General features: G+C 50.0%; 7 protein-coding genes across 7 annotated transcripts; 5 read left to right on the top strand and 2 right to left on the bottom strand.

Moving 5' to 3' along the window:
- Nucleotides 1-309: 309 nt before the first annotated feature.
- COCSADRAFT_38330 (glycosyltransferase family 35 protein) lies at nt 310-3,919 on the top strand. Its single transcript, XM_007703403.1, has 8 exons — nt 310-687; nt 769-970; nt 1,023-1,100; nt 1,153-1,690; nt 1,737-1,960; nt 2,010-2,113; nt 2,163-3,062; nt 3,112-3,919. The coding sequence occupies exons 1-8, from the start codon at nt 496-498 to the stop codon at nt 3,529-3,531; spliced, it is 2,658 nt and encodes an 885-aa protein (XP_007701593.1). The 5' UTR covers nt 310-495; the 3' UTR covers nt 3,532-3,919.
- A 743-nt stretch (nt 3,920-4,662) lies between these two features.
- COCSADRAFT_172849 (uncharacterized protein) lies at nt 4,663-4,872 on the bottom strand (the record flags this gene model as incomplete). Its single annotated transcript, XM_007703579.1, has 1 exon — nt 4,663-4,872. One exon carries the CDS (start codon nt 4,870-4,872, stop codon nt 4,663-4,665), a length of 210 nt encoding a protein of 69 aa, XP_007701769.1.
- A 1,101-nt stretch (nt 4,873-5,973) lies between these two features.
- On the top strand, nt 5,974-7,125 carry COCSADRAFT_38328 (uncharacterized protein). The gene is made up of 2 exons (XM_007703402.1): nt 5,974-6,872; nt 6,924-7,125. The coding sequence occupies exons 1-2, from the start codon at nt 6,044-6,046 to the stop codon at nt 7,004-7,006; spliced, it is 912 nt and encodes a 303-aa protein (XP_007701592.1). The 5' UTR covers nt 5,974-6,043; the 3' UTR covers nt 7,007-7,125.
- Nucleotides 7,126-7,937: 812 nt separating this feature from the next.
- Nucleotides 7,938-9,052, top strand: COCSADRAFT_94745 (uncharacterized protein; the record flags this gene model as incomplete). The annotated part of the gene is made up of 4 exons (XM_007703578.1): nt 7,938-7,982; nt 8,057-8,108; nt 8,163-8,708; nt 8,769-9,052. 4 exons carry the CDS (start codon nt 7,938-7,940, stop codon nt 9,050-9,052), a joined length of 927 nt encoding a protein of 308 aa, XP_007701768.1.
- A 398-nt stretch (nt 9,053-9,450) lies between these two features.
- On the bottom strand, nt 9,451-11,334 carry COCSADRAFT_161974 (uncharacterized protein; the record flags this gene model as incomplete). Its single annotated transcript, XM_007703577.1, has 3 exons — nt 9,451-10,691; nt 10,748-10,788; nt 11,084-11,334. The coding sequence occupies 3 exons, from the start codon at nt 11,332-11,334 to the stop codon at nt 9,451-9,453; spliced, it is 1,533 nt and encodes a 510-aa protein (XP_007701767.1).
- Nucleotides 11,335-12,841: 1,507 nt separating this feature from the next.
- Nucleotides 12,842-14,033, top strand: COCSADRAFT_38326 (uncharacterized protein). The gene has a single exon (XM_007703401.1). The coding sequence runs from the start codon at nt 12,863-12,865 to the stop codon at nt 13,877-13,879; it is 1,017 nt and encodes a 338-aa protein (XP_007701591.1). The 5' UTR covers nt 12,842-12,862; the 3' UTR covers nt 13,880-14,033.
- Nucleotides 14,034-14,543: 510 nt separating this feature from the next.
- Nucleotides 14,544-15,513, top strand: COCSADRAFT_342617 (uncharacterized protein; the record flags this gene model as incomplete). The annotated part of the gene is made up of 1 exon (XM_007703576.1): nt 14,544-15,513. One exon carries the CDS (start codon nt 14,544-14,546, stop codon nt 15,450-15,452), a length of 909 nt encoding a protein of 302 aa, XP_007701766.1. The 3' UTR covers nt 15,453-15,513.
- Nucleotides 15,514-15,878: the final 365 nt, after the last annotated feature.

The raw sequence follows: 15,878 nt of genomic DNA, 5'->3' as shown, positions 1-15,878 counted from the left end.
GCCCACATGAAGCCATGGGATGGAGGGGGCATCTCAACCCAAGAGGGGCACGTCGACGTCAGCTCCATTCCAATATGGCCATGGGAACCACAACGCTACCACGCTACCACGCGCACCACTCGCGCCAAGGGACATGTATGCATGGGTTTATTGGGCACGTCGACTGTCACGTCCTGGCTCAGTGGTGGACAACGGGTTCGTGGGGTTGCTGCTTACCCCACTTTGTACTGGTTCGTGGGCTGCCCGCATACAAGATGCATGCGACGGAGCTCAACAGCTTGATGCTGCCTGTCAGCGGCGCCTTTGGATACTGGGCTCCGCTGCTTTCCCCGCGATTCACTAGCCGCTCCTCCTCTCCTGATATATCCCAACCGCCCTAGACTGCCGCCATGCCAGCCTGATCCTCACCTCTTCCCTCGCGTGAAGTCGTGTCACCCCATCTCCCATTGACCTTCTTCTCCCACTCTTCCCTCCTCACCCTTTCATCCTATCATCATGGCTGCAAACCCCAACCCCCGCGAGCGGAAGCCCTCAACCAGTGCCCCGCTCGCCGATCTCAAGGGACCCATTGGACCCGCCTTTAGCCGCCCAAAGCACAAGAGGACTGTCACTGGCTTTGGTCCCAGCGAGATCAAGAGCGTCGAAGCGAGTATCCCAGAGCCTCAGCGTGAGGCATGGAGGAAATATGTAAGTCAATTGGCCTTTGACGCCAATCATTGCAAACAGTGCTCCAAGTCGTGTCAGTGTACATACTAATCACCCGAATAGATGCCCAAGCCCTTCTCCACTCCAGATGACTTTACAAAAGACACTGTTCGCCATATCGAGACGACCCTCGCGCGTTCGCTCTTCAACTGTGATGAGTCTGCCGCCTACGCCGGAACTGCCCTAGCCTTTCGTGACCGCCTGGTGCTAGACTGGAACAAGACACAGCAGAGCCAGACATTTGCTGATCAGAAGCGTGTATACTGTATGGACGCCGGGAAATCATATGTTATAAAGCAATTGGCTGACAGGACTAGACCTCTCTCTTGAGTTCCTCATGGGACGCGCATTGGACAATGCTATGCTCAATGTCGAACAGAAGGAAACTGCCACCAGTAAGCTTGACATACTAGACTGTGCAAGCTTTGTGTTCTAACGCATATATAGAGGGTCTTAGCGACCTCGGCTTCCGCATGGAAGACATCATCTCGCAAGAACATGATGCTGCCCTCGGAAACGGCGGTCTCGGACGCCTCGCCGCCTGCTTCCTCGACTCAATGGCCTCGCTAAACTACCCAGCTTGGGGCTACGGTCTACGTTACCGCTATGGTATCTTCAAACAGGAGATTGTGGACGGATACCAGGTCGAAGTTCCAGACTACTGGTTGGATTTCAACCCATGGGAGTTCCAGCGTCACGACATTGTCGTCGATGTGCAGTTCTACGGCCAAGTCAACCGCTGGCAGGATGATGAGGGCAAACAGCAGAGCTCCTGGGAGGGTGGTGAAATCGTTCAGGCCGTTGCTTTTGATGTACCAGTACCTGGATACAAGACTGGCACTTGCAACAACCTTCGTCTCTGGGGCAGCAAAGCGGCTAGCGGCGAGTTTGACTTCCAAAAGTTCAACTCTGGCGAGTACGAGAGCTCAGTGGCTGAGCAACAGCGTGCCGAGACCATCTCAGCTGTTCTCTACCCTAACGACAAGTGAGTACACTTAAATGTTATCAAACACATGACTGACATTGGGCAGCCTCGACCGTGGTAAGGAGCTCCGCTTGAAGCAGCAATACTTCTGGTGTGCGGCCTCACTCTACGACATTGTCCGACGTTTCAAGAAGAGCAAGCGCGCGTGGAAGGAATTCCCCAACCAGGTCGCCATCCAGCTCAACGACACCCACCCGACACTGGCTATTCCCGAGCTCCAGAGGATACTGGTCGATATCGAGGGACTTGACTGGGATGATGCGTGGAACAGTAAGTCTCGAGGTCAACATGAAAGCCGTGTAGAGCTAACGAGATACAGTTGTCCAGAAGACATTTGGATACACCAATCACACTGTCTTACCCGAAGCTCTCGAGAAGTGGTCTGTTCCGCTCATGCAGCACCTCCTCCCCCGACACCTTCAGGTAAGTTCGAATCCATCACTATCATCAGACACTGCTGACATCAGATTTGATCATCTATGAAATCAACTACAACTTCCTCCAATTCGTGGAGAGGACTTTCCCCAAGGAACGCGAAATGCTCGGACGTGTGTCCATCATTGAAGAGTCGCAGCCAAAGATGGTCCGCATGGCCTACCTGGCTTTGATCGGCTCACACAAGGTCAACGGAGTAGCTGAGCTGCACTCTGACTTGATCAAGACGACCATCTTCAAAGACTTTGTCAAGATTTACGGTCCTGACAAATTCACCAATGTCACCAACGGCATCACTCCGCGAAGGTGGCTTCACCAGGCTAACCCCAAGCTGTCAGCATTGATTGCTTCAAAACTGGGCGGATACGAGTTCCTAAAGGACCTCACGCTACTCAACAAGCTCGAAGCCTATGTGGACGACAAGGAGTTCCGTAAGGAATTCCAGGACATCAAGTACGCCAACAAGGTGCGACTCGCACAACACATCCTGGAGCACAACGGCGTCAAGGTCAACCCGTCAGCGTTGTTCGATGTCCAGGTCAAGCGTATCCACGAATACAAGCGCCAGCAACTGAACATTTTCGGTGTCATTCACCGCTACCTCCAGATCAAGGCCATGTCCCCCGAAGAGCGCCAGAAGCTAACGCCTCGTGTGTCAATCTTTGGTGGCAAGGCTGCTCCAGGATACTGGATGGCCAAGACAGTCATCCACCTCATCAACAAGGTTGGTGATGTTGTCAACAACGACAAGGATGTTGGCGATGCCCTCAAGGTCATCTACTTGGCCGACTATAATGTCAGCAAAGCAGAGATCATCTGCCCCGCTAGCGACATTAGCGAGCACATCTCGACGGCTGGTACTGAGGCCTCTGGTACCAGTAACATGAAGTTTTGTCTCAACGGTGGTCTCATTATTGGAACATGCGACGGTGCCAATGTAAGTTTTTATACAAAATATCTCATCACCTCGACTGACCTCTGGATAGATTGAGATTACCCGTGAGATTGGCGACCAGAACATCTTCCTTTTCGGTAACTTGGCCGAAGATGTCGAGGACCTTCGTCACGCACACATGTACTCTCAGTACAAACTGGACCCGTCGCTTGCCAATGTCTTTGATGCCATTCGAAACAACACGTTTGGCGATGCCGACCAGTTCTCTGCGCTTGTCAATGGCATTGTTGACCATGGCGACTACTACCTTGTATCCGACGACTTTGCTTCGTACGTCCAAACGCAGGAGCTCATTGACGAGAGCTTCAAGAACACCGAAGAGTGGACCACCAAGACCATCACCACTGTTGCTCGTATGGGCTTCTTCTCGAGCGACAGGTGTATTGACGAGTATGCCGAGGCTATCTGGAACGTGGAGCCTCTGCAGGTCAAGAGCGAGCCAGCCCCGTAAATGGGATCTGGGACAGAAAGCAGGCAGGCCGTCTATTGTAGATGTCACAAGGCTATGCAACTAGAGTCTTAGACTTGTTTTCTTTTTTCGTACACCTTACAATGGTAATCATGAATGAAAGACATGTCATGAACAATGATTGTAGCCTGTCAGTTTGCTTTGTAAGGGTAGTAATGTCCTCCATGACGCGGAACAGACACTATAACGAAACAAACTCGCCGTACTTTTGAGTTTGAGTCACCATTTTGAACACGCAGCCCCCTTGATTGCTGATTTTTTTTCTCCTTCTTCTAACTTGAGTATGATCTTGACACTTTCCTGAGAGTAGCTTGAGTGCCTTTTTTTTTGAACCAAATCCTACGCGGCCCTTGTACATTCTTTACGCCCCTCAAAGCGCATCTTGGTGAGAAGGGGGGTGTTGTGGGGGGGGGGGGGGACCCTTCAGTAATATCGCGCGACAAACTCTCTTCCTATACCATCAACACAATCTGTATCTCTCCTCGGCATAATGTAGTACTAGATGCCCAGGAGTGCGTTTTGTAGTAGCGGCCTGTGACGGGTCCTAGTGTTAGAGTGGGGAAACTGCAAATCTTCAATGACTCCCGCCGCCGCCCTGGTTCGGTGCTTGATATTGCCCGCATCTTGACAAAGCCAGGGGTGGGGATACTTAACCAATTGAGCAGCGAAGTTTTTTTTTTGGCATATATAGTTAAAATATGGTCATGTTTGGTTGTTGTTGTTGTTGTTGTTGTTGTTGCTGCTGGTATGAGATGGTGGGCTAGTACTAGTAGTGTATTCTCGATCTAGTAAGTACATTGTTCAATGATAAAAGCAGCTACGCCACGTTGTCTGTGTGCGCACAAGTCAGCAGGCTAACATTGTCACCAGATGGGGTGCTGTCCTCGCTGCGTCCGTCTTAGCGCAGCACACAGCGCCAAATCCGGGCGGGGTGGTGACGGCCTGCGTGTGTGTGTGTGTGTGTGTGTGTGTGTGAATTTTCTAACCCCCCTTGTTTTTTTGGAAGATCGAGTGAAAATGGCTACAAAAAAGAGAGAAAGATTGAATCTTTATTCCCTCTATGGACACAAGGAAGGATTTGGTTTACGTCTCTTAGAAGTATTTGGGGGGTATTTAAACCTTGACCGACTCGGTGTTGTTGGACTGTTCGATTAAGTGCCGGATTGCGCTATTGAGGGACGAGTATGCAGAGCGAGACTGATCCAACGCTGCATTCGTCTCTGTATCGTGATTTGATTCAGAGGCGACCTCGAGATAATTGACGACTGCGTTCATCGGCGTACGCATCTCGTGTGCGAGGTTGCCGAGAAGCAGCCGCTCCATTATATCTTGGCTGATTTCATGTCCGATATGTAGGAAATTCTCACAGATGTAACGGAGCTCGTTGACTATCCTCATGTCCTCTTCGGAACACTCTTGATCCCGGGGTGAGATTGTGGTACGGTTATTCCGAGGGCGACGCTCGAGGAAAAAGACTAGAACCGCCTCGGTGTCAGATACGAGGGGTATTGCCGGGACCCGTCAGCTGCAGGTGATCCACGAACTCATTAGCGTGAGTTGACGAGAGAATGTCCAAAAAGCTGGGCAGGTTGAATAATGCCTGGGGCGACATGCCGATGATCTCATCGGTGTTGGCGTTTGCTGCGAGGACAGACGGAGGAAAGCGCTCACTGAGATGCTGTAAGGCTAACAGGGCACCGTAGCGTGGGATATCAGTGACGCACTCATCACTCTCATTACCAGAGAAGATGGTGACAGGCGTTTCAGCTCGGTCGGTGCCTGAATGCCGTCCCGTTGATTGCTGAGAGCTAGGACCATTACCGGTGGTGAGGGATGTGCGTGCAGCTTCTCCAGTGGCATCGGCTTGCCATACTGGTCCTGTCACAGCCGGATAGGATGTAGTAGATGGTTCACAAATGAAGCTGAACAGACGGGGTACGGGTAGCAGCTAGCATGCCGTCTGAATTCATGGCTTGCACTTGTGAGCGGAACGGTTGGTATTGGTGCTGCTCGGAGCTCGTTTGAGTGCCCACGACAGCGGCGCGAATAGGGAAAATGTGATCCACGGCAAAAGGGCTTGATGCTGGCGAGGAGAGGGAGCTGCTGGCGCTGGTAGATTGCTGAACCATGCTTGGTGTTTGTCAACATGGGATTGTGGCCTTCCAGGAGGGGCGCCATTATATTAGGCGCGTAAAATGCCATACCGATTGCTACGACGACCAGATGCTGGAGGCAGGTTGCATAGACGAAGATAGTGGCGACAGAGGAGAGAGACGAACCAATCGGGTCGCTTGTCGTGCGCCGATCAAGGGTGGCAACGATCGCAACCCGTAAATGGCCAGAATATGGGCCCGGAATTGCTATGACGACATGGCATCTTAAAAGCCCCATGCCTCCCTAATCCGGATTTATCTTGCTTCCAAAGACGCGAGGCTCGATAATGTTGGGCGCATTGTCCTGAGGTGAGGTAAGTCGAGCACCCCATATGACGACGATGCCATTCGCGACATGCACTTCTCAGAATTGGGCCGAACATGCGACTCAATATTTGGCCGACTTTTTACACGTTCTATCCCCTGAGGGCCGACTAGTGTACATATCTCCGTCTTGCTCCTCCATTACCGGTTACGAGCCTGCTGACTTGCTCGGCTGCTTTATTGGCGACCTCGTACATCCAGACGACAATATACTTATAACTGAGTTCTTTCGCACCATCTTCTTCACGAGAACCACACGCGTCATCTATCGATTCCTCAAAAAAGACAAGACCTGGCTGGTTTTGGAATCCAGCTTTACTCCCAGCACCCAAGTCCCGATTTGTCGAACCGAATCGAACCCGTCGCCAAGGTTTCGCCCTCACGTTGTCGTCCTGGCACGACCCTACCTGACCAAGCATAAAATGATCCTTGACTCTTTTCTAGAGCATATTGTTTTGTACGAAAAGCTGCAACAGCAGATTCGTGACCTGAAAAACGAAGAAAGACGGGATGAAGCAGAGGCATTGACAAACGCACAAAACGAGCGTCCATTTTCTGTGCATCAAGGAGTCATGTCAGAAGTGAGCCAATCATCTCAGATAGATTCCAACAACTTTGTTGAATCCGTGGCCGGTCCTGGCTCTGAACGTGCTGTGGTTGGTGATCTTGGCATCCCGATTCTGGCCACCTTGAGTAGAGGTCATGAGCGACCTGCCTCATCGATGCGACGTAAAAAAAGGCCCAAAAACGAAGACCCATTGATTTGTCACTCCTGTGCGACTGTTCAATCCCCAGAATGGAGACGTGGGCCTGATGGGCTCAAGACATTGTGCAACGCCTGCGGATGTAAGTTCATCGTAATTATTGTGTTCCCACCAACCTGACACAACATACCAGTGCGCTGGTCAAAGACCATCGGAGCTACAATGATGGAAAAGGTAGATACACCACGGAAGAGAAACGAAGCTGGAAACGATTAATGAACTGAAACGATTGACGCATTACAACGATATATATACTGATACAATATACGAGCCATCCGTCCTTGCTGTTTAGCTTGTAGTGCGCTTTTTCCAACATTACTTGCTCTTGCAGTACCACTGCACTATAGAAAGTGTATATCGATATCTCACACTGCGCAACTCATAAGCGCATGGTAAGACAATAGTCCCACGTGCCAGTAACTTTCACAATGTCGGATTCTACCTTTTCCAAAGATATCTCAAGCACGTTGACTACGCTACAGCTAGTAGCTTAATTAAACCTAGCGTACGTAGGATCTCGCTTACAGTATCTCTCCAGAAATTAAATTTATCTACTAGTGAACCTATTAAACCGCATTCGTAAGCAGCAGTAGCAATCATAGAGCTCGTCATATTGGCGTAACTAAGGTTAGGGGTAGTCAAGTTAGTGAACTTTGGATGGCGCTGACAAGATGTTGGATAGCATGATAGCGCCTGGGAGGTTGCTGCGATAGGGTAAGTTAATAACAATAGTGCTATACTTGTGGAGAATATTCGCGTATCTGAGTTTTTGTTGAAAAGTGTTTCGCTACCTTGTGAGTTTCGCTTTGTAGTGAGCGGAGTTATAGTACGAATATGCGGTTTCCGGAAACAACCAACCAAACACTTACAGCAAAGTAATGTATAGCAAGGCCAAAGCGACATGGTCCCTTTGTGATGGCATAATGATTTTAAGATGGATACAGAGCGAGCGTGGACCGTTGGACCCTGAACTATGCCTGCTCCGAATCAAGTATAGTCCCCCCACACCCCAGCAGGGCCAGCTTACGCACGGGTCGCGTACTACAACGCGCGACGTCAATCTGGGCAACCTGGCCGCTCTGCGACGAAAGCTCCGCCGCGACACACGATACCAGTGCTTCAGAAAGAAGCAAAATAGCGACGAGATATGGCGAATCGAGGATACGATGTTGTCGTTGATGTGGACCAAGAGGTATGTCTGATTTGCATGCTCTTTCTGAGTAACATGCTCTTCACAATGCGCAAGCTGACGACTCACTTCAACAGGGCGACCTAGGCCACACGGACTTGCAAGAAGACCTCGAATTCCACAGTTCAAGTAAGCAATCGATATCTGTACTATCCAATTCCACCCCTTAACTTCCTCCTCCAGATTTTGACACCCAACCCTCCTCCGGCCGCGGCGCCCCCAAAATCCAACCCGACTCCACATCGACTTCATTCCTCCCCGGCCCCGCCACCGCCGGCGACAGCAGCAGCAGTGGAGGCCGCAAGCACTACCTCTGGTCCCTAAACTTCTACGCCCAAGCCTTCGACGTCGACACCGCCGAAGTCCTCCGCCGCTGCATCGCAACCATCTATCCGCGCGCCAACTTCCTCGACGTCCTGGAGGGCAACCCGGACTTATACGGCCCCGTGTGGATCGCTACTACAGTCGTTGTTATCTTGTTTCTCACCGGAACGATCAATCAGTATCTGGCGCTGAAGAGTGAGGAGCATTTTGCGTATGATTTTAAGTTGCTGAGTGGAGCGGCGGGACTGGTGTATGGGTATACGGCGTTTGTGCCCGTAGGGCTTTGGGGGGTGCTCAAGTGGTATGGGAGTGAGAGTGCGAATTTACTGGAGTGTTGTTGTTTGTATGGGTATGCGAATTTGGTGTGGATTGCGGTTGCGTTGATTGCGTGGAGTCCGTGGGGGAGTAAGTCTTTTTTTAAACCTTTTTACTTGATTGTTGGTTTCAAGGACTAACGATTAACAGTTGTCAACTTTACGGTTGTAGCGGTCGGTCTTGCGTTTAGCGCTGCGTTTCTCCTGAGGAATCTTTACCCAGTGCTTAGCACTACCGAGGCAAAGACATCGAAGATTCTGCTCGTCGTCGTGGTCGTGCTGCATGCTGGGTTTGCGATTGCGATCAAGGTACTGTTCTTTGCGGCCACGAGTCCTGTGGGACCGAACAAGGGTGCGGATAAAGATGCGGGCAAGGGAACCGCGGATGGGGGTTCGGACGGTAAGGGCGGTATGCTGATGATGCTTATGGGTTGATGGATGTGTGGAAGGGATGGCATGAGAGTCTGGAAGGGCAAAGGAAGATCAGTTTCCTCCATTTTCTTTTTCGCCTTGGGAAATACTGTTTGACTAACTTGTATTCCAAAAAAAAAGTATTCACAACAATCTTCAATCCGCAATTTCCTCTTTTGGTGTATCTTCGTGGTCATTCTGCACGCATTGCTATTCTAGTGCATCCTAAGTTACATCTCAATTCTAAACAAACTTCCTCCTGCCATTACAATTATCATTGTCAGCTCAGGCGTAGCAACGGATGGTGAAAGAAAGGACAAATAACAAAACAAAACATGAGAAGAGACTGATTCGTCTCGATCTCGAGGATCACCAACGCCGTCGACCAAGGAGAGTGAATCTCAAGGCGAAATAGCATACCCTCACGCATCCTCATCCTCATCCTCTCCCTCACTCTCCTCCGCCAAAACTGGCTCCTCCCCCCTCCTCAACACCAACGCCAACTCATGCACATTTGCCAGCGTATACCCAGCTCTCTTCTCAACACACCACTTCACACATTCCGTAAAAACGCCTCCATCCACCCCCATCTGCGGATGCATCTTCAACTCTTTACTCAAATCCCTGACTCTAAAATCCGTCGCCACGGCCCTCTCCTCCTCATTCAACTGCATCAAATCCGTAGCTTGAATATCATCCGCGTGGGCGAAAACATCGCGCAACTCGTCCGCCCAGGCGTCTCCGAACTTTTCTTTGCCCCGCTTGATAGCCGTCGTGCACTTGACGCTCGCAGTGTTGCGGAGGTATCCGCCCTCAATAGCGCGGTGTGCGTTGAGCGTGTCGCAGATGTTTGAGGGACCCCAGTTTCGCGCGTAGAGCCGCAGAGAAACGATGGGGCGTGCGAGAGATTGGAAGAAGTAGACGATTATTTCGGTGTCGGTTAGGGGCATGAGGGGGATTAGGGCGGTGGAGGCTGGGAGGAGTTTTTCAAGGTTGTGGATTTTGCGTTTGGAGATTATGGTGGTTGTGCGGGGTGGGTGGGGGATGGGGGGACCGATGCGGCCTGGGGTTAAGGGGGAGGTGAGAATTGCGGTGGTGGTACTGTTGCTGGCGTTGGTGGAGTGGTGGGAACCTGCGGTCAGATTACCCACGGGGATTTGACCGGGGACTTTGATTTTCAAGTCCTTACGACCCTTAGTTTTCTCGCTCCTCGGATGCTTGGTGCCGGTGAGTTTGGAGCCGAAGGCGGGTTCGCTGGTGTTGTGTTGGATGGGACTGCTGTAGTAGTGCTTGATGTCTTGAGGTGGCTTGCATGGAGTGACAGGGCTGGGCATGTGCGCGTCTTCGCCGTCGTCCTCACGGAAGTGGGAAGCACGGCTGCCAAACTCGGGGGCGGTTTGTGGTGTATTCATACGACTACCCGGCTGCTGGTGCTGGTACTGAGAGAGGGCTGCACGGAGACAATCCCGCTCATACTCGGCTTTGACGAGTCGTGTGTTCAATGAGTTGAACAGTTGTGACTGGATGAGCGCGAAGCTGTTGGCGTTTTGAGTGAAGGTGCTGAGGTTCTTCTTGAGATTGACTATCTCTGGAATCATTCTATCGACCGTGTTCTGGAACGTGTTGTGGCCATGCTGATGCATCACCGGGTTGCGAGTTTGCTCTGTGGAGCGTCAGTCAGTGAGCTCGGAACAAACAACCATAACTGAGGAGACTTACCTTGTCCGTTCATGGTATGGTAGAGAGGAGGCTGTCCACCGCTATTGAACTAGTCAGCACTCTCGTGTTTGCAGTCTGCCATGGCAACCGCCCTTGGCAGCAAAGTTGATGTCGCTATGGACATGGAAACATTGCTTTCCCATACCCTATACTTCATTTTCCTTGTCAATTTGCACGCATTCGATCATTTGCCAACCCGTCAACGATTGAACCTCGAAAATCCAGCATAGGCCTTTTCCGACATGGATCTCAAAATGGAAGCGGACATGGATTTCGCCATAGTTCTCGTGCTCTGCGGAGACGGAAGGGGTAGCGACATGGAAAAGAGTGTCTTACCGTGGATGTAGTGAAAAATAATCGGCCAGCCTGGCATCGCGAAGATAGCTATTGTTCTGAGCACCGTTGCTGATCCTGTGAGGAGACAATCCGAGACTGAGTGCTCGGTTGCAGGGCCGCACATGTCCCACTTCGTCTGCTGGGATAGAACCGTCGTATGAAGGCTGCCGGTTCTCCGACACAAGCGAGTGGGTTGATTGGAGTACAGTCTGGGGAGACCGCTCGTTGTTTTCTGTCTTGATTGTGGACATGTTGATGGAAAATCGGTGCAGAGAAAAGTGTAGAAGAGACTCGGAGATATAAACTGTTTGATTGAAATCTTGTGGCGTTTGTACGTACGCGGTCATTGCGACTTTGACTCACAGTCGATGAGGGTGAAGTGGTGAAAGTGAAGTGAGCAACATAGTCTAGAATGGTCCGTGAATAGCCCGCTTGCAACAGTTATGTGAAATGACGACTAGAAACCTGTTGATAGTGCTCCGTTTGTTGATGTTGAAAAATCAACTTGCGTACCCCGAGGATGGCTGGAGAACTGCTAATCTCTCATCAATGTCGCAGTAATAGAGCGCGCCGATACTTGTTCCGGGTATGTTTACCAGATTCTCATGGACTCTGTAGGAGGACTATTAATAGTATTGTGGACTGTCACTGACAGAGGTAGAAGTTCGTCTAGCCCTGTCCATGTATCCTTGGTTCTCTGGTGCGCAGTGAACATCGTTGTGTTATTTGATCAGAGGACTAGACGTCCATCTGTCAAGTGACGATTGATTAAGATCAAGATCGAATGTGTTGACCTTGGTTACATCGCAAGTCAGAGTAACTCACTGAATACTCTCACCACAATGCTGGGTGGACACTGAATTCATGTGAAACAGCCATCACCTCTTCCCACTCACCTATAAACTAACATGTCAATCATTAGAACATTGTTCTACCATACTTCTCGAAGTTTTGAGTTATGCCAGAGACTTTGCCGTGCGAGTAGACCGAATACTCCTTCTGTTGCAGGTCAATATTGAAAAAAAAACGATAGTAAATGTTGAACTAGATGCATCAGCGCTTCTCTGCAAGAAACGACACTTGAGGAAGAACTGGAGAAACAATATGTCGCCAACTCATGAGTGTTTTCTTTATGTTTGTGAAGTACTCCGCCCTCATCCATTATATTTGCGCAAAGAGTCTTCACTTGTGAAACTACAAAACTTGCTGAGAAGCTGACATGGAAACTCTAATCAAGGCCCTTATGGTCCAAGAATAACGTCAGATGCGCGAATCAGAGCCAACAACAAGTCCAATATCATGGAAGCCTGGCTGAGACAGCTGTACTAAATGAAGTGAGAGTAGGAAGAACGTTATCAAAGAAAAGCTCTCTGGAACTGTACAGGCTCATCATAGAAATTTGAGAGAATGGAAGTTCAAGGTGATGAAACAGGAATCCTTGGTGATGCGTATCTGTAGCGTCCTTAGCTTCGAACTGGTGTTTCAATCACCAACTCAGCTCATTATTGAACAACAAATTTAAGATGTCAGAAAGCTTCGAAACTAAATGGAACCGTCTGAACCAGTGATGTGATTTTGAAGTATCTTGATTTTTTTAGGGACGAACTGCATGTGAGCATAGAACAAGAGCAGTAAACATTTACGTAGTTGTTATCGAAGCTTGGCTAAATTGCCGGGTCGAGATACCGAGGCTAAACCCGTTCGTACTTATCGATAAGATAGACCTCCTGCGCTTCAGACACGGACGTCAACTGCTCTCCTACTACGACCAACCTCACAATGTCCGTAAACATCCTCATAGTTGGCGCTGGCGCCATCGGAGCCTTTTATGCATCACGTCTCGCACTCGTACCCGGTACCTCGGTTTCGGTGATTTGCCGCTCCAACTACAAGGCAGTCAAAGCGGATGGCTTCAAAGTCACGTCTCCTCAGTATGGCGACTATACATTCATACCAGCACACACTTTTGCCAACCCCGAAGAAGCGCGAAAGAGCGCAATCCAATGGGACTATGTCGTTGTGAGCACCAAGGCGCTACCGGACGTAAGCGATGACTCCGCGATACTGGAAGGCCTCGTTAGCGACAAGACCGCCATTGTGTTGATACAAAACGGCCTGGGCGTCGAAGATCCATATGCAAAGCGCTTCCCACAAGCCGCCATCTGCTCGGCTGTCACAATAGCAACCTGTGCACAGCCAGAACCTGGCCTCATCAAGCACAATAGATGGACGCGCATCAATAGTGGACCTTACCTACCCCATCTCGACACGGGAGCAGCCAAAGATACTGATCCACGTATCATTGAACAAAACAACTCTTTCATCGCGCTATTGAAGGAAGGAGGTATTAAAGACGCCGAGGCTTATTCACACGCGAAGCTCCAGTTGGTCCGCTGGCACAAAATCGCCATCAATGCGTCCATGAACCCAACCTCTGTGCTCATCCTCTGCTCTCCAAACAACCTCATGTCGCAAGACCCCGAAGTTCAGCGCCATCTCAAAGGCGTCATGACCGAAATCCTCGAGACCGCACCCAAAATTCTCGGCCAGCCCATGCCCAAAGAATTCGCTACTCCAGACCAAATCATCAAATCTACACTGAAGAATACGAGTGGCAGCAAGCCAAGTATGGCAATCGACTGGGAAGCAGGAAAGAGAATGGAGATTGAGGTAATCTTAGGCAACCCGCTGAGGATAGCTAGAGAGAGGGGTTATGAGATGCCAAGGTTGCAGAGCTTATATGCAATGGTCAGAATGGCACAGGAAATCAGAGACCAGAAGAAGGTCAAGCTATGAGATCTTCTTGTGCAGATGTGTAGTACAATCAAGCATCCTCCTCTTTTTACGTTCTATGCACCTTTTCCTGTTCTTCGTATTGTTGATTGGGCGACGTTTCGCACTACATAACCTCAGCATGATGTTCGAAGTGAAAGGGTGACTGTGTGTAAAGGCAAATGCTAACCAAGTAAATTGGCAACTATTCTTGCAATGGCATGCATCTGGTTTGCGCTTTGCCTAAACCCGTTCTTATCAAGGGCTGTCTACTTTACTGAGGCCCTCTTTTACTCATGAGCCAACAAGATGTATTGCCAACTCTGAGCAGACATTGTTTCCTAACGGTTAGAATCTCCATGAGAGTTATCATCTCTTCACAGTGCGGAAGGGGCAGTCCTAACAGCAAAGTTAGTCGTAGCCAGTTGCGACGGGTGAAAGTTCATAACATTCAGAACAAAAGTTTCCGGGAACAGCAGCAACATGGGTATTCAATCCAAGCAGGGAAGCGCATATCTTGCCCTCAACAGCATAACACGCGAAGAATGCACAAACCCTCTGGCGTTGTCAACAACAACAGTAGAGTAACACTATCACTCCCCCAATCGCATCCAATATCTCTGCAGCTACATCAAATCATAGCCGTGATCGAAGATATTTGTACTACCAGCCGTTACTTCGATTAAAAATGGCCCCAATACTTCGGCCTAGACCTACCAAAGGAAAGAATCAACCTCCGCCCAACTCGCCATCAAAAGGATCAGCAGCCAGCGCACCAAAACCTCCAAAGGAGACTTCTACTGCATCTACAAGACACAGTCACCCCCGTATTCCCACACAGGGCTCTCCCTCAGTCTCTCAACCCCGGCACACACAGCCATCACCAAGTCCAAGAGCCATTGCACCAAACCCCCCAAATCCTGCTCCTGCTCCATCTTCAAATTACAATCATTACAATCCTTCCACAGGAGGTTATTCCACCCTTCTTCAACCCCAGCAATCTACAAGGGCCTCACAGGGGCGTCTCTCCTCGTCCCACAACACCGCCCGCACCACTTCTACTGCCCGCACCACCACGCGCACCACATCCAATGCTCCCACTTCTACAGGTACCACTTCTAATGCTCCTGCTACCACCCGCGTCACTCCTACTGTTTTCAATACTACCCGCACTACTTCCATTGCTCCTACCAGCACCCGTAACGTTCCCACCACTCCCACCGTCGAGGAACTCCGCCAACGCCGCAAAGCCCGTATACAAGAACTCTGTGCAGACATCAGCGCAAGTTACCGCCACTTCTTGGAAATCCTCCAACTGATACCTCTGGACTGGAGTCGCGACGAGCGTCCAGACCCGTATCTGAAGAGCCTACTCGCGAATCGGATGATGCCACAGGATAGAGAGTGTGAGCTTGCGCTTGCGATTACGTTTGCAAAGGAGAATTGGTGGCATTTTGCGACGTGGCCGGAGGACGTAAAGAAGTATGCGGAGTTGGAGAGGGACAAGAGGAGGAGGGAGTGGGAGCAGAGGCAGAGAGAGTGGGAGCGGAGACATTGGGAGTGGGTGGAAAAGAGGGAGAAGGAGGCGAGGGGATAGAATCACGGAATACAAGAAGGTGGATTAAGAGTTGGTTCAGAAGTTGAATCTTTGTTGCCTGAGCAGGTCGATGAGTTGATCTCATTCCTCAAGACATAGTGAGCTGGTAAGATGTGTACCAAGCGCTTCATTACTCAATTATTAAAGTATAATAAAGCTTTTCCATTATGAGTAAAAACAAATGCCAGTAACTGTTGGTATGCAAATCCCTTGGGTATCTCGAAATCCAGAACTCCATCTCCTCACCGAGAAGAAAAATCTAGAAATATATCGCTAGAAAATCATATCGCTCGAAAATCCAATCGCCCAAAATCCATGTCGCCCAAGGGTCATACGGCATACCTATTGCTAAACAGAACAAAGCAAAACAAACATGAGATAGTGAATCTCACTTCCATCTATCTAAAACTCCAAATACCGCGTGTA

This window comes from Bipolaris sorokiniana, assembly GCF_000338995.1.
Source record: "Bipolaris sorokiniana ND90Pr unplaced genomic scaffold COCSAscaffold_10, whole genome shotgun sequence".
Taxonomy (NCBI): Eukaryota; Fungi; Ascomycota; class Dothideomycetes; order Pleosporales; family Pleosporaceae; genus Bipolaris; species Bipolaris sorokiniana.
This window is presented reverse-complemented; position numbering and strand designations above follow the sequence as displayed.